The following is a 20,880-nucleotide window of genomic DNA, read 5'->3' on the forward strand; positions in this document are numbered from 1 at the left end:
AGCTGTACGTTTTTATATAAATCCCTCTCCTAACTAAACTCCGCCCACATGTTCGTTCCAGGAGGAAGTACGTCACCTTGGAGTTTGATTTGTTTTTGTTTAGGCATTTTAAATCTTCCACAGAGCGGAGAGCTGCACCTTGTTACAATTCATTTTTGCAGGCTTGGATCAAGACTTTCCATATGTGATTGGATTATTCAGTTCCAGGAGGAATCGCAGGTTGCTCTCACTTTAAAAGCACCATCAGACGTCTGATAGAGACTCTTGCATCATTGACTAATTAAGACTTTATCTGCAGTGAAACTTCCTTTCTCTTTGATATTTCTTCACGGGCATTGATCTTCAGGGGGGAGCAAATGTTTGAAGTAGTCATACCTGTCCCTGGCTGAACTTTTTTTATTTGTCTTAAGTCTTAGCAGGCACCCGCTCGGAGGAAACAACACATCTTGTTGCTCATTCATTTGGAAACACTGTGCGCCATTGCGGCTCATATTTCCATCCGAGGTGTGGTATGCTAATGTCGTGCTTCGACTCAGAGGATGTGTGCTGAACAGAAACACTACAACCTTTCTTCTCTTTGCTCCCTCCCTCTGTTACCGGCAAACAAGAACAAACAAATAAATCAAGATGGCAGAGGAGTCAAAGAGAGCCAGAAACAAAGCAGCAGGAGCGGCAGATTTTACACAGGACAGGAGTGTCTTTTACACGTCAGAAATAATAATATCAATTATAAAAACTGGCCTACAACCTAGGAATAACTGAGAAATCAATATCAAAGAAGATGATAATTCATGTCAACCAACACAAAAGAGCAAGACAAAAGTCATTTGTAGAGACTGTGGTAGGTACCGTTGGAGTGGGTGGGGGGAAGGGTGGGGGTGTGGAAGCAAAATAGAGGAGATTACATACATCGTGCATTTTCTCGCCCTCGGCGTGGTTGAGTCTGCCGGCCTTGCCGTTGCGGCTTCGCTGGGTGTGGTCCCCGTTGTGCCACGTGGCGGGAGCGTTGGGGCCCGGGGACAGCGAGGTGCCGGGCGCCTTTTGTCCGTCTGTCTTGTGCTTGGAGTTCAGTCTGGAAGAGCAGAGCCACACAGCAACACAACATTTAAAGCACTTTAAATATTTGGACACAAGTGACAGATAAAGACTGGAGAGAGCACCACAGATGCTTAAATGAGTTAAGAGCTGCAGTACAGAGACCGAGGTGAACACACACCTTCTGATCTTACAAAATATATCATCTTGGTCATGATGAAGAATGTTAGCTGAATCACTTTGTATAAAGTGAAAATGAAAAACATCTGGGGGTGTGTGGAGAAGTGAGCTCATCAGACCTCTGTAGACCTCTGCTTGAGGCTAGTGGCTCGAAGCTACATTAGCCGCTAACATAACAAACTGTCGGCAGCCGAGTTGCTGCTGATATTTTCACACTCAATAAGAGTGCAGAGTGAGATATCACAGCCAGTTAATGGGGGTTATTATAAGACATGCAGAGGAGCCCCATTTGTATCCTAATCTATCCCCCAAGGACAGAGTGTAAATGAGAGAGGCCGACAGTCACCAGGGCAACTGCTCGACAGTCAGGGAAGCCATATCAGTGTGTGACAAAACTAAGTGTGTGTGTGTGTGTGTGTGTGTGTGTGTGTGTGTGTGTGTGTGTTGAGGAGTCTACCTGGCGGGAGATTTGGAGGTGCTCCGAGTGGAGGACAGGGAGGCGCTACGGGAGCTGCAGCAGCTGCCTTGACGCTGTGAACTCCTACTGGGGGTCTCACCAGGGGACCTGAGAGACAACACATGGACGAACACGCACCACACACACACACACACACACACAAGCACACATATGCATACATGAAGCCCCGTGGATGTATGCATACACCACAGGGACACACGTGCCACAGCTAGCTCAGTAGACTAGTAGACTATCTCATGGTATGTAAAACAGTTCATGCACTGCCAAATGCTTTCAATATATATTCTAATCAAGACGGGGTGCGACGTATATCGCATGGAAATTGTGTTGAACGCACACACAAAGCTTAGAAGATGCACTCTGTGCTTTACAGTCGTTAACATTCATAACATTGTGAGCCTGAGCCTGAGATAATGGCTGCAAAATACCAATATAAATTTATGAGAGACTGAACGTGATTCCAATTGTAGCCATTGTTATTGCTTCCTGTTTGTTTTACCGTGTGCGGAGGACAAAGTGCGCTTAACTTAGTCTTTTACATTGCATACTGTGTGTACATTTTCCTGATGATGAAAGTGAATTTACTGGAAAAAAAAAAGCAGATGTGTAGATTTTCCTGTCAGCTCAACATTAACATGTAATTCTGTGTGCGTCTCACCTCTTTTTCTGTTTGTTCTTGTCTTTGTGTTTGTTCTTTGGGCTGCCCGATCTGGAACAAATGTCATACGAAAGATAATGAAGCTATGTCCATTAAAACACGGGAAAACACGCATTCCCTTTAGAAAAAAGCAAACTCAATGTACCACTCACCCATATGGATTGCATTGTCTTTTGAGCAAACAGTAATAAATAGGCAGAAATGACAATAACACACACCTTACACAAGAAAACTCATTTGCAACACATTGCTTTGATGCACACTGTGATGAATAATGTGCTGTGAACAACAGTGCTGATCATTGATTTTTCTTCTTGTGTCATACACACCTGTATCTCCTCTTTTTCCTGGAGCCCGATGCAGATCTATAAAGACAAAAAAAACACCACAATCATTGTAATGACGATATTATGACAGATACATCACATAATACTCAACTGAATAATCCATATACACTGTGGACCAGGAGGCAGGTCTGAGAAGCATGTTCACTGAGGTCTGGTTACTTTATTTGTTTCCAGTTTTGCGTTTTACCCAGAAAAGGTATTTCAACGGTGTTCCAGATTTGAGGTGGTTTTGGGAATTACTAAAATCTGCTTCTTGAAATAAATTCTAGGACATTGGAAGTGGTATTTTGGACAAATGCTGGAGGCTGGCTGAACCCAAAACTGTGCTGTCATCAATCTGTGTGCCACATGTTTTTATTTCCTTTGTTTTATATTTTCATATTCACCTCCAAAGAGTCCCTGAAGGTGTGTAAGCTTCACATGCAGTTGAGATTCATTCACTGTTTGTGTACATTTAATGACAAATATGCCTCAATATATGAACAAAAACAGCATTCTATATATTAGAAAGACTGACACACAAGCTAGTGTAAGGCTAGAGCTACCAGTACCAGGCCTAGTTTTGTCACAGAATATGTTCAAGTTAACAGCAGCAGCAGGATTGTGTATTTTCATGTACCAACTGCTAAATGGAATATCTAATGATGTGCATGTGAGCTCCCTCTGTGCTAACCAATTTGAATCATGCGTACATCCATATGTGCAGAGCCCTCCCCAGGGAGCTCTCACAGCAAACTCTTCCAGCTGGGATTCTACAGGTGCTGGATGTCATGCTTATTTATTTTTATTTCTGGCTGTGGAAGATGCTGCTCCCTGCGACAAAGCAGAAATAATAAACTCTGAGATTCAGTTTCCCTTTAACAACGTATTGAGTGTACAGTAATGATGGGGTGGGCTGGCCAGTCCTCAGTCCTCAGCGTTTAACTGACACATCACCTTCATATCACTTTCACCCTCATTGCAGTTTCCATGGTGATTAGTCAGGCCGGTCTGTGAGAGTTGTTGCTGTTTTCTGAAGAGCCCTACATTTCCTCTGCTATTTTACACACCTACAGCATGCAGCGGAGTGGGAGGGAGCAGCAGCATAGAGTGTGTTGATTCACTGAAAGGGGAGTAATAAAGCTGTCACAGTAATGTATGTGGCTGATATGTGACTCAGAGCTGTGGCCCCAGTAGCAGCCCTATGTTTCCCCACTGGAGGGAATCGACTGGGGACTGCTGTACATCAGGTTTTATTCTGGATTCATTATTCTTCTCTATGTGCGAGACATGTGCATTTAAATGAGAATGAGTCCAGCCTGGACTATTTCAAAGTGAGTTGTGAATTTTAGCAGGACAGTATCAAGGTAACCCCGAGGTAAAGTGCAGGTTAAAAAGTAGACTGGCATCAAGCTAGGCTGGCTGCTCTGAGGAGGAACCCTGCATGCTGCTCCCCCCTGCCTCAAATATACATTATTCATATATCAACAGTACCTGCAATGCAGAGCGGCTTTGGTATGAGGCTGGGAGGGAGGTGCGCGGGGATGAGGAGGGAGGACGAGGGGGACTCGGATGTGCGTGGATGGATGAGAGGTGGGAAACAGGAGCGGGGCGGTGCACTGATGCTCAGCAATTTGGTGAGAGGCTCATTTTTCTTGTGTTGTGCGCCCCCATACAGGCTGGGTTATTAGAGCAACACATTTAGCCCCGCTCCCCGAGTCGGGCGGAGAACAAGAGAAATGGGAGGAGGAGGGCACTCGACAATAGCTTATTGTCGTTATGATATCCCAAGGCACTGCACAAGTATTTGTTGATGAGCTCTTGCTCTCTCTTCCCCTCCTCCTCTATTCTTAGTCTTCCTCTCTTCCCTCCTTCCTTCCCTCCTTTCTTTTTCTTCCCGTTTCTTAATGTCTGTCTCCTTTACGTCATCCCTTCCTCTTCATCTGGTCTTTCATCCTTTCCTGCTAACATTTTCTTCTTGCCTCCCTTCATTCGTCTCCTCTTCCTTGAATCAAGTCTTTCTCCCTTTCCTTCTTACCTTGAATCTTCTGCTGGTCTTTCCTCCTTTCCTTTATCACTTCCCTTTTCTCCCTATCTTCTAGCCTTTCATTCTTCCCTTCCCTTTTCTTCTTGTCTTTCTTTCACATCCGTCACTGTGAGGGCAGCTGTTGACAAACCCTTGAAAAGTGAGAGTTCCTCTCTTGTGATGACATGCCTCTGATGACACTCACACATAGTGTGTACGCACTCACCTGTCTCGCTTGTGTTTTTTCCCGCTCTTCTTCTTCTTCTCTCTGTGAGTGGGTGACGAGCTGCCAAACCTATTGATGGAGAGAGGGGAGAAATTTGCATGCCATGACTACAAAATGAGTCTCAGATTGCTGCTAAAACCTGGCTTTTCACTCATCATTGTGCTGCTTTACATTACACCCGTGAGGGGATCATTGTTAGCAAAGGTGTCATCCCTCAGCTGATTTTTCTCACCAAGGCTCTCTTTGTCCCCAGATCTATTCATCCCTTTGCCTTTCCTTTCTTATTCTTTCTTCTCTTTGGCAACAATGTACATTTTCCTTCTCTCTCAGTCTCTCACTCTCTCCAATTCTTTTGCTGACCTTGTCAAAAGAAAATAGAAGATCAGACTATGCTTTGCTAATGACTCTCTACAGATTTTTTTCTCCCTCTCCACAATTGCAGTATCTGATGGCTCGTCCGCAATATTCACACCAAAATAATTGGAATTCCATTTCACAAAACCACAGTGTAATTATTCTGTCAATGATGCTGGGGAAAAAAAGAAAAAGGAGAAATGTTGAACCACTTCATCAGTGGAGGCCGCTTCCACTCACCGACTCCTTCGGCGGCCAGATTTCTTCTTCTTCCTTTTCTTTGGACGAGGGGATGGAGAGCTGCTTGATTTCCTCTTCACTCTGAATTGGCCACAGAAAGAGAGAACAAGAGGGAGAAAGGCAGAAATTATTCACAAGTGATTGTTATTATAATAATCTTATAAAAAGAATATATTTCTGATTATAGTTATTTGCTGCTGTGTCCATAACAAGGCGATTAGTGTCTATTTTCTCATTTCCTCAATTCACTCTGCCATAACACACAATATTCATGTAATGGAAACAGAAAAATGCTTGGAGGAAATTACACTTAATCTTTTTTTCTGCAAAGCGACACAAGCAGAAACATCTAAATGACCACCAACATTATGGTTATCATCGAACAGAAATAATATTGGGTGTTTATCTGGGGGTGAATGCAGCTCCTGGGTGGTGGGTGTGATTTGAAGAGCATCTTTATCCTGAGACCACCACTTGGGGGGTCAGTGCAGGTCAACACATGAGGACCATTATACAGTATTTGTGTGTTTGAACATGTGCTGTACCTGTTGTCACTGTGGTAATCATGGTCATAGTCTCCGTCTTCATAGCCAACCAATTCAGGGTCCTCTTCATACCCACCAGGCTCGTAGTGCAGGTGGTTGACCCTGAAAACACAAGAGTCAAGGATTATAAATGTGTTGAGTGTGTGTGAGTGTGGGTAAGAGGGGTAACAAGTCTGTGGATGCATGGCCAGCCCTCATCAAAACCTGTTTCACAACAGTTCTCATTAGAAATGACACAAGAGTATACAGCCATTCTAGCAGCTCCGTGAGGCACAGCAGTGTTCTGAGCTAAATGCTAAAGTCAGCATGCTCACATGCTCACAGTGACAAAGCTGACATGCAGATGTTAGCAGCTATAATGTTTACCATCTGACGTTTAAAAAGATCTGATTTATCTGCCTGAAGTAAAAATGTTTTAAACATAAATCCATAACATAAAAAAACAATCCCGACACAGATCGCTGAAGCGGGACATTTTACAGTTGAAAAATCAACTTGTCACTGCTCTCTGGTGGACAAACTATGTAACAGAGACACTGTTTCTAAATGATCGCAAACCCAGTTTGGTTTGTGATTTATTGGTCTAGCTCTAATGCTAAACTTTGCTAATAAGCACTAAACACAAAGTACAGCTGAGGCTGATGGGAATTAGGTTTGCAGGTTACACGGGTATTTGGTCATAAACCAATTCAGATTTTGACCAGTTGATGGCTCCAGATGAAAAGTAAAGTGATCACCAATTGCATTGCAATTCATCCTGAGCAAAGTGGCCTTGCCATCCCTCGAGCAACACTGCTAGCTAAAAATGTTCAACCACATTGTAATGTCCTACAGAGTGTGCCTAAAAAAACAGCATATGAAAATGTAATGCTCACCAAACTCTGACTGTAGTTCTACACTGACATTTGTAATCTCCCCTCACCCGAGCAGAGAGAATATCATCATCTCTCTCACTCTTACAGTTCGGCCTGTGGGATTCGTATCTTCCCACTGGTTTCTCACACATATTGTATTGTATATACAGACAGATGGCAGCAGCCTCCTCCCTAATCCTCTCTACCCCACTACCCCCTTCTCTCTTATGTGGCCTCCTCTGATCCACCAGATCTGACCTTGCAGACTCCATGTGGGCTAAAGAAACAGATAAAAAAAATATTATATACTCTCATGCAGTCCTATCTCTCTGACCTTGTCACATCCCAGTATTGTTACAAAGCCGACAGGTCACGCTCTGGGCTTTCTGGTACTTTTTACACAGAGATGCGGCATATGGAAGTATATGTAGAGGTTATTTGGATTAGAGTGATGATGACAAAGACATAACCTCAATGACTAACCATGCAGCCTCAATTAGTAAGAGAGGGATGAAAACAGGCAGGAGTAACGAGACGAAGGGGGGGAAGCGTCACACGGAAAGAAGTTGACAAAGCATAGCACAGTGCATCTCTAGTTAGGAGATCAAACACACATGGGGCTCACTATCAGAGCACATTTTATGTCAAATCAAGAGGGTAGGGTGGTTTAGAAAAAAGACAAAGCGTAGAGTATTTGGAAGGAAAGTGTGTAGAGGACTTGAACAGGGCACAGGCCTGACGGTTAGTTAGGAGGAGACGAGGCAACAGAGCCCTTAATTGGCTGAGCACCACTGGGCACAGCAGGGATGCCAAGTACCAGCGAAATAACCTCTCTTCACAATGACAGCCCTTACCGTACACAAGTGTTTGAGCTCAACACACACACACACACACACACACACACACACACACACACACACACACACACACACACACACACACACACACACACACACACACACCATAGCACTTGCTCTGATGAATAAACTTGCATTACAAAAATCATGTTAATTCAATCTTGAGCGGCAAAAACAACAGACTCAGAAAGCAGAATCAATTGAGGAGAGAAGTAAACAACTGTAGGCAGTGTGGGTGTGACCACAATCTTCGCAGATGATGGGAACTCTATTAAGCTAGAATCTGTCTATGAGGGAATGTAGACTAGATGGCGTTTCAGATACTAAAGCATACACTGCAAGTTGGCAGCACTCATTTTATCCAGTGAGAGCATCTAACTTTTGAATATTGAGCTGAGAAGAGAGACGCACACACAGCACCCTGTAGTACATTGTGCCCCCTCTACTTTTACAGTTTAAGTTACTTACTCACTAAAATCTCCCTTAACAGTGTCTTCTTACCGTCCAGCTGTCCAAATCCAGATGAGAGAATAGAGGAGCTGACCAGCATGTTGAAAGGCTCATCCGAGTTGCCTTCAATTATTACCACCTCATAGCGAGACACTTAACAAGCAGCCGTGAGTGATTTGTGAGTTTAGTCTATCCTACCTTACTCGGGGCATACAAAATACTGCAAACTCATCAATGCACCAATCTATACTTTTTACAGTCAATATTCTTCTAAAAAGATGCTCCTATTGAACATCAAACAAATATTAAACATGAGATACGGCAGTAAAGCACAGTGCTCAAATGTGATTTGAAGTGGGATTGCATAATGCTGATTATTTTGAGTATAAAAACATGTTGTTTGGCATAGAGTGCCTAAGAAACTATGAGAGTTTTCTCTTTTGCAGTTCTAGCCACCAAGGCCACTAAAGCCAATATAATTTGGAAAATTCATGAGAGACTGTTACATTTACAATACTTGTTTTTCTCAATTTGGCCTTTTGACTTCCATTTTGGCTACCAGTCTTTGTGCCTTTTGCCTGAGACTAGTGTCCCTGTAGGGTCGGAAATGAAGCACACTGCCAAAAACAGCAATTAACAACAATTGAAACTATCTAGTGGTGCCCATGCTTAGTCATTAGTGATACATCAACTAATCCCCCGTCCTGTCTCTAATCTCTTAATTGATGCCATGCTCCAATATGCCGGAGACATCTGTCCAGCCTGGTCGTGATCAAGACAGCGTCCCTGTTAGGCAGATGAGTGAGTGCCCCTGTGCTTAATGGTGCCCTAGTGAGGCAAGTGGGCTCCCTAATTCAGCCACTGTCCCTGGGACCTGGCAGTGATGGACTGTGGCCAAGGCCCTCCTCAGGGCTGCAGCACAAAGTAGTGCAGCTCATTCATATCCCCACTCAGACAGCCGGTCTGCCACTGAACGCCCAGATATATTTCTATTGCTGCAGAAAGTTACAGTTTGTTATTCTGGGAGGAGGTAGCTGGAGGTGGGATTGATTGCTCCTCAGTATGAGGGTGGGAGCGAACCTAGTAGCTGCTTTATGGCATATTAAGATGAAGAATTGACCTGGCTGGAGGTTTAAACTGAACTGATCAATTCTGTGATCATGGGGAAAAACCTTGATGTTCTGGATGCACCCAGATTAGATATCTGCACTACTGTCGATCAGTATATAAATGAAATATATTTCTGTTTGCTATTGACAAAACGTCCGTTTCAGGCATTTCATCAGATATTGAACGGCTATGTGAAGCTCAGGGTCAGCTTCCCCATTGATCCCGCTCTGATCAGACAGTCCTGGCATGTAAGCCTGAATAGATGTGAGAGGCTTTACATACTGCAGTCCTTCTGTGTTCCCATCCATTCTGCAGGAAATCAATGTGAGACATAGGTAAACAGAGTTATGAGCTAGCACATCCATGCTTACTGCTGGCTGTTCATTGCTGGTGTGTGAGAGTATTAAACTACAGCTGAGGGGCCTAGCCTGTCAATAGTAATAGTCCCTGTAGAGAAGAAAGCGTCTGAATAAAACCTCCCAGCTGAGCAAACTCAAACACACTGAAGGCAGCAGTATATTTGAGGTCATGATGGGGCCTCCTATCATTGAGCAAATTTACATATCTGTCTAATATCTATTTCTGTTTCTACATATATCTATTTTTGCTTGCAGTTGTTTAGCATCTAAATTATTATGAGATGCTACTTTATGTCTAACTTTATCTCAAGTTATCTCAATACATTATATTTGTTTTTTAGTTTTCTTTTTCAGTGACTTTGTTCATGCCTGTATCATACATTTGCAAAACCTTTCACATTTGAATTAAAATATCTCATTTCGTTGCAGGTTCAATCACGATCAAAAAGACTAAGAGTGTACTGTCAGTGGGGTTCTTCCCCTGAGGACCATGAATGTACAAAATCTCATTGCAAACCATCCAATAGTTGTTGAGGTATTTCAGTCTGGGCCAAAGTGGTGGAAAGACCGACAGACAGACATTGCCGTTCCTAGAGCCATGCCGCTAGCATGGCTAAAAAAGGACCAGAAACAAACCAGGACCCTAGATTTTGGGACAGAGAGGGCTGACACACAACCTTGCCATTAATATGAGATCACTATCCCACGTTAACTGATGTGAGGGTACCCTACCGTATAACCTATTAATGCAGGGGGTTGCTGATGTGCTTATTGCTGGTGGCAGTGAGTATCAGGGGAGTCAGCCAGTTAGGGCCTATAGCACAGTTTTGCCCCGGGGCCAACACCTGGGTTGATTAAGGCATGCTTCAGATTTACGCACTTCACATGTAACATCACAATGTTGGGCAGAGGGGTGCAGATTACTTCAGAAGGAGGGCTGTACTTCTGTGTGTGTGTAAGGGCCTGGGTGAGTGTTGAGTATGAGGGGGAGTGGGGGGATAACAACCCTGCAAATTACAGCCTTCTTCAATTTTCCACATCAAGGCCTTCCTGGAGAGGGAGAGTTGCAGAATTTGAGGCAAGCTCTGACATCCCAAATTGACCCAACTCAGAAGTGCCCTTGAGAGTAAACTACTGCGAAGAGCAGAACAAACAAAGCTTTCCGTATCTTCATAGTTTACTTTATCGGGGCCACAAATATTTATTATATTCATCCTACTGTACAGAAGCTCCCTCCCTCAGCCTCCCTCCTCATTTCTGGTTCAATGTCAGACACCGGCCGAGGTGCAGAAGAGGGAGAAGCATTAGTCTAGTCTGTGAGACAGGAAGCATCAGCGTCATTACCAGTCATTAGTTCGCAGACAGCGGTCCACGTCGCCACCACCACACTGCCTCTCTCCATCATTCATACGCACAGGATGATGGACTGCGGGCAATCACGGCCACATCCTGCTGGGCTGTGTCTCATGTTTTAGACGACTGAAGCGGTGGCCTTTGTGAGCACGTGTGTGTGTGTGTGTCTTTCTGTGATCTGGACGGAGACACGCATTCATTTATTTTGATTCCTTTCATTCCATCTACGCTTGCCTCAGACGAGACGCTCTCCCTCCCACCTCGCGCTCAAAGCTGGAGCGAGGCTCAACGCTAAACAAATTGACAATTATCATGCCAATCTTCGCCTCATTGGCTTCCAGCAGAGTTCAGAATAGACTTTAAAATGCTACTGATTATTTTCAAAGCACCGGGGTTTAACCATTCCCTGTGTATTCAGAGAGAGGAATAATCAGTCAAAAGCCACGGATTCAAATTAAAATGTATTGCACTTTTGCAATTACGGTCCATATTCTTTGAAACCAACTGCCTGAGGACATTATTAGACTGACAGGCCATTTCTCATAACCTCCTTTAAAATCAATTTCTGCATTTGATATTTGTGGCTGTCTAGTTTTATTAGATTAATTTACCATAAAGCATTTGTATTCATTTTGTAATTAATTTGCAATCAAGGATCTTTAGGTTCTCTAATAAATTAGTTGGGGAAAAAAAATGTGCTTAAGTGCAGCAAAGAACATTAACTACAAAAAAAACAAATGCATGGTTTTTGCAGAAATATGGTGGCCAAAAACTTTCACTGACACACAAACTTTATTTTCTCCCATTGCATGCACAACCTTCAGCTTTTAAAGAAAATCATGCAATATGGCCCAGTGCATCTCTGACCTGTAGTTTTCCACTAACGTCCTGTTCTACTTCTACTTGACTTCCATTTGAACAATTAATAGTTACACAGCTTTTATTTAGAGTCAGTTTAGTCTTTTTTTTAAGGTAGGGTTCAAATACACATATAGTTTTATGTTGTGATTAAATTCCGGTACATAGTTATTTTGTTGGCAGCTTAACATATAGATATACATATGAGGAGTATAAATAACAGTAAAAAGGATTTAATGCACAAATGAAATGAGACAATTCCTATAACTCATGCCCACTTTTGGTATAAATCTGAATATCAGTGGTGAAAAGTATGTACTTTACTTTACAAGTAATCCTACTTGGCCTTTGCCTCGCCCCGTGGTATTTAGTGTGTTTTCAAGGTCTGTTGTTGCTTATCTTTTTTTTTTTTTTTTTTTTTTTACTGTTTTTATGATCTCATTTTTTAACAATTTTATCATTATTGTGCAGCACTTTGTGACCTTGCTCTTTGAAAGGTGCTCTACTAAATAAACTTTACTTACTTCATCCTTTTACTCCACAGAGGCATTTATTGTACTTTTCACTCCACTACATTTATTCGATAACTTCGGTTACTAGTTACTTTGCAGATTCAGATTAACAGCGTACAATAATATTGACAACTAAAATGTGATTATATATTATTATAGGTTAAGATGTGACAATGTGTTGCCCTGCTGTGCTTCATGCTGCTACCCAGCAGTATATAAAGTAGTTAAAATGAGTCCCAGATTGATCCCATCAATGCATCAATAAATATAGTCCAACAATATAACATAGACTATTCTGACCATTCCGCATAATGAGTGCTTTTACTCTTGTACTTAAAGCAAAAATTTGAATGCAGGACTTTTACTTACGTAACACTGTGGTATTGATTTTACTTAAGTTAAGATCTGAGTACTTCTTCCACCACTGCTGAATAAAGATATGTTTGTATATGAGCACAGACATTAAATCTGATGTACAGTAACTTACACTGGTTGCGTGTGCGAGCCCTCTCTGGTGATAACGCCCTCCTTGTCCATCAGCATTTGTCTGAATGTGCTCACTTTCTGTCGAATCTCTTCTTCTGTGTACCTGAGGATGGATGTAAGAACACAACAGTTAGTAGAGGCACACACACACACACACACAGATTCATCAGTAATCTGCAGTTAACCAGAGACTGTGTGAAGGCCTATGAACATACTGCAAACTGAAGCAGCAGCTTTAATAACAGCATTGAATGCAGCAGGGGCACTGGCGAAGCTAATTGTCATCTGTCATAACTGCCAGATGCCCGTGTAGGAGCCATGTCATCCCCCGCTATCACACAGTCCAAGTCTGAACAAAGGGCAAAGACCGTCTGACTGTGTCCTAACCAAAACTGACACTCAGCCATATGATGTACATTCGGATGACTCACTGTCAGCCCCTCACGACCCTGGCGGGTTCCTTGTTCAGGCCCGGCCTGCATGTCATGTTTTATTCTGCGAGCAAAGTGCTATAACTCAGTGAGTTGAGAGTAACTGAGGAGCAGCGTGAGGAGCTTTTCAACAAGCTGACAGACAGAATACTGTGGACCACCCCCATGGCACATGAAAGAAATGACTTTTCCCATTTCAGGCGCACTGTGGCTGTCAATGGGTGCAACAGAAGAGCATCAAAATAATCAGATATATTCTTGTTTCATTGTGATCTTATTTGGTGCAGTAGATAATGAATGAATCAAATGAATGAATCAAACACTCCTCAAAGACTTCATGCGTACAGCTTTGGGCTACATCCTGCCAGTTTGAGAATAACCCAAGTAATGTCCTCTGACCACAGGCCTGCCACTGTAAGACTGGGCCCCTGACAGCTCTGCAAGGGAGATGATAATAATTCAACCAGCCTGTCTGAACAAGCACGACAGAGAGAATGAAGTCCTGTGCTATTCTACAGATTCTCATAGGATAGGTATGCATGCCCGTGAACTCGACAGTACATGGCCTCTTCAATGCATTGAACACAGAGCTGATCTCTTGGTGTATTCACACCATTTGCACACCTCCTCATTCTGCTCTGGCAGAGGTAATGAGATGTAATGAACTACAGAGGCAGAGAAACATGATGGGAGAGAAGAGGATGGAGGAGGGAGGGGGGAGGGGGCAGGGGAGAATTAATATGGCTGTGAAAGTGTGGCCAGGAGCCAGACATCACAGAGTTAGACTGACGGAAAGCCTCAGCTGTTAATAATATACTGTGGTGTTCATCTTGAGTTCAACAACAGGAGCATCTGTGAGAGGTGCCTGGGATACAACAGTATGTCCAGACAGAGATTCATTAATTATACACAATTACAAATGAGCTGCATTCACAGTAATGAAAGAATAAAGCCTTAGAGCTCATCATCTCTCTGAGTTTCAACATACTGATATGTGACATTTGCTTATTTACTCCACTTGCAATGACCAAAGTACTGAGGAACTGACTATCACTTGCTGCTGAAACATACACTCTCACTTGGCAACAGTTTCTCTTTGTCTCTCTTGAAGGAACATTTTGGGGAATACGCTTATTTGATCTCTTTAATTGTGTTAATTACTTAATTGTGATTCTTCAGAGGTGCTGGTAGGCAGATATGTTACCAATGGACAGAGCCTGGCTAGCTGTTCAGCTATGCTAAGATAAAAATAACCCTTTAACCCCAGAGAATTATCACGTTATATATGTGTACATCCATGGGTTCATTGCACACAGGAACTGCTACAGTAATACCTAATTCAGCAGGCAAAGAAAACAGGGTTTATTTTCTGGTTTAATAGGTGATAACATCTGACATGTGAGCTCCACTGGCCATAAGCAAAAGTGCAGTGGAACTGTCCATCCCTCAGTGCTGAAACAAACTTACTTGGAAACAGATTCTCTTTCCCTCTCTTAGCTGGGGCTCATGGCAGGACCAGTTCTATAAACTGGCTTGTAAATGAACCAGTGGCTCATTTCAGCATGGAAATGGCATTAGACTGAGGAGTGTTTGCCTTTCTCAGATTAAATATAGCAGCTGATACCATGTATTCTGAGCTGGGTGCTATCAGCGCATTGACGGTGTGGAGAATGGGATTAGGAGAAGTGTGATGGAGAGTTGAAATAGCTGGAAGATGGCCCAACGGAGAAGAAGCCAGCCGCTGTGACACCACCATCAGGTCCTGCTGTACGGCAATCTCTCAGCCCGGCGGCTGTCAGCTCAGCACAATGGAGACCACAAACACACACTTTATATTCATGGCTTTCCATGCACGGCGCAGGAGCCATCACCATACGTTAGCTGCTTCCCGACAACTCTACCGCAGTGCCCGCGTGCTCTCAGCGGTCTGTTGTGGAACGAAGAAGGATGAACAATAGATAAAAGAGTGAGAGGGCCCAGAAAGGATACTGGCAGGGAAACTGAAAGTGCTCTGGCCAAACAGATGCCAAGGTTGTAGGGCTTTCTCCTTCGCATTGTCGCGCTTATAATGGGGAGGATGGTAGCGCCTGCAGATATCTCTGTTGATACTCCAGCTAAAGCAAGAAAAGGGGGGTCAGGACTTGTGAGGCTAAAGCCTCTGTTGACATGTTACCTACAGAATGTTCTTTGTCCTCCCTCTCCGTCCTCCCATTGATTTGCTCCTTTCTGAAGCTCTGCACAGCTTCACAGCATGAAGCACAGTGAAGTGAAGCTGGGTTCTTTTTGAGCGGTCCAGCTCACGAACCAAAGTCAGAGAGTGTATGCCTAGCAGTGGTGCGGCTTCATCAAAGAGCCTGGGGTTTAGAAGCGTGGGCAAGGAGAATCCCCCACAGCACCCGAATGCCTGCAGCACCCTTGTGGGCAAGTTCACCTAAAGAGATAAAAAATCTACAGACAAAAGAAGTCTAAAGGGTCCGTGTGTAGAGTTTGAGACTAAAGACTCTTTCTTTCATTATCGCCAAACTTCTGAGCTCTGAATCAATCTGTGTAAATGGCCACATATTGGATGTTTGTCAGAATCAGGATGAGCACACTGAAACAACACATCTCTCCTCTGCACATTTAATTAGCACTTCTTGCAGCTGTAAAGGTGGCTGCCTGCTGCCGAACACACCATCTGTTCTGCCCTGACACAGTACAGAGGAGGGGCTGATCGGAGCGGTCACTCTCGGCGAAGGCTGGTGTAACACCGGATTCAAATTGAAATGAATGCTAAACTGAGCGTGGCACCAGAGTTAGCCAAATGGAGCCAAATGAAAGCCATTTAGCCCGGGCCCATTGCCTACAGCATGCAAAGTCCCTGTGATTTAGGTGGAGAGAGACAGTGGACATCGATCAGAGCGGGGGGCTCCCCGCCACCCCGGCCATGAAAAATCACCATGATTAAAGAACTTGATTGGAGTAATTAGACAGCTCGGATCACCCACAGATTCCCCCCATTAACTCACGATCCTGGAAAATGAATAGTTGTGGCCCAGAGACCATCCTTACGCTGATAGTCATCGATTTGATGAGGACGAGCCTACATGTGGGGCGTGTGTGTGTGTGTGTGTGTGTGTGTGTGTGTGTGTGTGTGTGTACTCCCTCTGACTGCCAGTGGTGTCTCTACATTTGATGTCTGAAGAGCCTTTTTCCACAAGTCGTCCCCAGGCGCTACCGTACACCTATGAAACTCTGCAGCCATCAATCTCGCAGCAACGAGTACAGAGGCAAAGTGATGCCAATGTAGTTAGCAAGATTGAATGGCGCTGGGAACACGGGAAGGCAAACCCGAACACCCCCACATTTCTATTTCAGGGGCAGAATTAAAACGACCTACTGAATGCTGTGAAATAGTTTAACTCTAAAGTGGGGTTTTAGTTTTCAATTGATGCTCTCTACAGTCATAGATTTTCTGGTTAGATAACAGATACTAGATGGACCGGGCAGAAAGACAGAGTGCACCTTTCTCTCTCTATATAAAGCCGCTCTTTTCACCTCCCCCACAGTGTAAACAGATCAATGGCTGGAGCAGCACAATCTCTCTCTGATTGCTCATCTTCTCTAAGACCTCCTGTAACAATAGCATTTGAAGCTGTTTTGTCTAGCATGGACCTATTATATTGGTTTGCGAGCCCCCCCCCCAGTGACAATGTATAAAATGGGTCATTCTCCCTGAGATGCTTTCCCTCCAATTTCCAGTCTCATAGGACACAGGCTTATCGTCTTATGACACAGGCTTTGGCTTGCAGGAAAACCTCCATCAGAGCAGAGATAGTTATTTGCTCTGGCCTTAGAGGCTCGGAGAGCAGCTCTCTTAATAAGATCCCAGCTACTCGCATCTCTTGCAATTCAAAAAGTGTCACTATAAATGTTATTAGAGGAATATCACAGTAGTATTCGCCAAAATGCAGCAATTTAACTCCCGACTACCACAAATAACCTCTTTCCTCTCTGTCTCACTTTACTGTAGACTGTTCTGTCTTTGTGTTAATTAGCGTGTATGCCCTTATGCACGTGTAAAAACACAAATTCAGTTGTGCATATTCGTGTCATGTTGTGTCTTTTTTGCTTGTGCCAGGCTACACCTCTCTACTCGACTTTAACACCAACAGATATTCATTTTTCAGTACGCACGCACATCTAATTCTTCTGCTCGGTGAAGAATTATTTAAAAAGCTCTTACCATGGGTGGTACACACGGTGTCATGCATGCATAAGAAAGGCGCTGCACACACTTTGTGATGGGTGGACAACATCATCTGGTTGCCGACCTGTGTGTGTGTCTGATGCATATATGGGGTTCATGTGCTTAAAGGGAGCCGCACATAGCCTGCAGATTAGAGTGAGTGAGGCCCTGTGAAGAGAGCTCATTAGGGAGCTGGAAAAAGGCTCAGACACCACAGGAGCTCAAATCATGCACAATCATTATGCCTCAATTAGCTAGAAAAAAAAAATCTGGACCATTGCATGCGGAGCAGCCCTTCAGCTTGAAATCAGTGAACTATTCTATCACAAGGTAGGCAAGCTTAAAAGTAGACACTGAGCATTTGTTGAAATGTTCAGTAAATGTTCTGATGGAAAGGGGACAGGATGTTGTTGACGGGGCTTCAGTTATGTTCCATCTCCTCAAAGAGATACTCTCACAGATCATGTCTCAGATGGCCAGACGTCCGTAACCTCCAGTGCAGATGCGTAAAAGGGCAATGTTCCCTGCAGCGGCAGTGCACCAGTGAATGGGGGATGCTGCCAGGCCTTGGATAGCTAAATGAACAGACTCCTTTAATTGCTGAGCCCGTCTAATTGGCTCCCAGGGTGAGGCCGTCACTCATGACAGACTATTTATCCTGGTCTCATCTCTGGAGGAGAGCACGGCTGGACTGGGAGGCTGTGTGTAAAGGAAGGAGGGGAGTGTCTGCCATGCTGGCAGGGTTAGAGGAGGAGGCAGGCATCCAGCATGCCCCCCAGCCTAATCCTTCACTGAGGCCTCAGTCAGGACGGGGACTCAGGGGTGACGTAGAGGCTGAACCCGCTGGCTTAAATCCACAACAAATGAAAACAGACTCCAGCCACCATTTTAACTGTGTCTAATGCCTGGCATTGCTCTCCCTCTCTATCCCTGTGTTTCATCCCCCGCTCTATCCCTTAATCCTGCACACATGCACAAACACTCTCTCGTTTAAAGAGGAACATTAGAAATTGGAGAGGCAAGGGGAGCTGTGCTGAGCCAAGATGGCAAATGAGATTCTCCTTTTATTATAGCTTAACAAGATGACTTGAGTCCGCCCAGAGACTTTAACACTCAGCTGAGCGGTCGCCGTCCTTCAAGAGCGACTGTCTGCCAGCCGAGCCCGTTTGCAGGCTGACGAGCTGGTCAGCGCGGGTGTCTGGTCTCCTTGTATTCTGTCATCATTAGCCAAGCTGCTGCCTGCCACTGTTCCACTTGACATCCTGACTCTTTTACATCACTCTCTAACCAGGAGCAACTATGTCTACCCCAAGCTAAGAGATGAGTGGATCTTGACAGATGGTCGCAATTCACTCCCCCCCCCACCTTTTTTTTTTGGTAAAGTCCAGCAGTTCCCTTTCATCAATCTGTTGTAGCTCCCCCGTTACCCTGCAGTCTTAATGAGCCCCCACTGCCTGACGAGCCCAGTCACGCTCAGGGAAGGAGGGACGGGTAGAAAAATTAGTAGAAGAATAGGGAAGTCTAATCCATCTCTACCTTCTAAAAACCCCCCACAGGAGCATGGATTTAACTCAACTCCATACTCTATGGTACGATCAGCGGCAGGAAAGAGAGGAGAAAACCGGCTTCCTTTTTTAAGAAATTAGAAGATCACATTCAAGTTGTGCCTGCCAACTCTTGTATCTAGGCTTGACCAAAAAAAAAAAAAAACCCCTCACTAATTAGCTTGCCCTTGATTCAATTAAATCACCCTCCCCTAATATATCAAGGATTAGCTGGCTTTCTATAAATGACGAATGTGATGTGAATAAAATGTGACGAGGTATCAGTGGGAAAGTGAATTTTCTCTGTGCCGACCCAGGATCACAGAGCTCGTCATTAATTACAGTCTCAGCTAGCCTGGAGTTTGCCTGCAAGCTGTGGTTATTCAGGCAGCAGTGTGTGTGTGTGTGTGTGTGTGTGTGTGTGTGTGTGTGTGTGTGTGTGTGTGTGTGTGTGTGTGTGCAGATCAGCCTGAGAGAAGCCTTGAGATTGTGGATTAGGGCCGACTGCAGTCGCTACAATTTTCATGGTCCCGACGGTAGCACACACCGAGCTCTTCTTAACTTTGTGCTGGAGGACACATATCATGCTAATGAAACAGACTATGCCGGGCTGGCCTGTGCTACTCGCCGACTGTCTCTATAGCAACCTCGCTAATAACCATTACTTGAGGAGATCAATACAAAGTTCAAGTGTTTGCTGCAAATATGCAACAACATCACAGATGAGTAATGTTGCATCTGTGACATGCATAAGATTGTGATGCATGAATCTCCATGAACCCTGGAAATGGTGTGTGAGTGTGTCTGTCTGGCATTTTCATCTGCTGTAATCAATGGCAAAGCTACATGGTGCAATCTTGGTTCCACTGATTACCAGGAAGTATTGCTCCCACCATTTTCATGTTTGACCAAGCTACGCACACATGAGCAAATTATATTCAAAAGCTTGAAATTCCATAATAAATAGAATTTATTTTCACCATGAAATGGTGGTTCTTGTCACAACCAACTCCGACTGCTGGCCTGGGGTCAGTGTAAAATCCCCTGACACACATATAGTAACCGGCCTTTTCTTCTCTTCACCACCTCCCTGCTACTCCGCAGGTGCCCAACCAGCAAGCGGGCCACTAGAACCGTGACAAGGACATGATCCCTCATCGGGTTGCTGATTGTGAACATTGCCAATTATGTTAAATGGGGCAGCTGGCCAAGCAGGAAGCACCTAGGTCTCTGCCAAAATTGGTCCCTGTAGAGTTCTTCACCTAATGTTGAACTGTTTCTTGAGGCAAACGGCGTCAGGATCAGAGCTTCCTTTCACATGAGGAAATTTGTTTAATGATTATAATCTGTCCACCACAATATTATCATCATACAAGCATCAAACAAGGATGGCTTGCTTTTAAAGGGGATGAAAAAGATGACATTTTTGGTCATAGTAGATGCCAGCTATCACCATTCATCCTAATCGCAGCCCATTTCCATACCATGTTGCTAAAAATGGCCATATCAACAAAACACAGCTGCTATGCACCGCAGCCCCTTATGTTTACTACACTCCTCTGTAGAGGCTTGTTTTTTTTTTTTTTCTTCTTCCCAATATTGCTACGAAAATGACTTTTGGCAGGTAACAGATTTTGAATGTAATGTTTTGGTGCAGCTTGTGAACTCAACACCCCTACAGGTACATACCTGTCAATGTCAAGTTCTCTACTACACAGAGAACGCTTTCATGGCTTGCACTCCAACCAGCTCCCCAATAACTGAATTGTG

At 44.1% G+C, this 20,880-nt stretch overlaps 1 protein-coding gene across 1 annotated transcript in view; it reads right to left on the reverse strand.

The window, feature by feature from the left end:
- The window catches only part of srrm3 (serine/arginine repetitive matrix 3), a 32,007-nt gene that overhangs the window by 9,043 nt on the left and 2,084 nt on the right, over positions 1–20,880 (reverse strand). The window contains exons 2-9 of the mRNA XM_070918068.1: positions 12,909–13,010; positions 6,069–6,170; positions 5,524–5,604; positions 4,930–4,998; positions 2,681–2,716; positions 2,352–2,402; positions 1,673–1,780; positions 910–1,072 (exon numbers count right to left, since the gene is read on the reverse strand). Coding sequence (XP_070774169.1) covers positions 910–1,072; positions 1,673–1,780; positions 2,352–2,402; positions 2,681–2,716; positions 4,930–4,998; positions 5,524–5,604; positions 6,069–6,170; positions 12,909–13,010 — 712 coding nt within the window. The remainder of the gene's footprint in view (positions 1–909; positions 1,073–1,672; positions 1,781–2,351; positions 2,403–2,680; positions 2,717–4,929; positions 4,999–5,523; positions 5,605–6,068; positions 6,171–12,908; positions 13,011–20,880) is intronic.

Source organism: Enoplosus armatus, chromosome 13 (genome assembly GCF_043641665.1).
Source record: "Enoplosus armatus isolate fEnoArm2 chromosome 13, fEnoArm2.hap1, whole genome shotgun sequence".
Lineage (NCBI taxonomy): Eukaryota > Metazoa > Chordata > Actinopteri > Centrarchiformes > Enoplosidae > Enoplosus > Enoplosus armatus.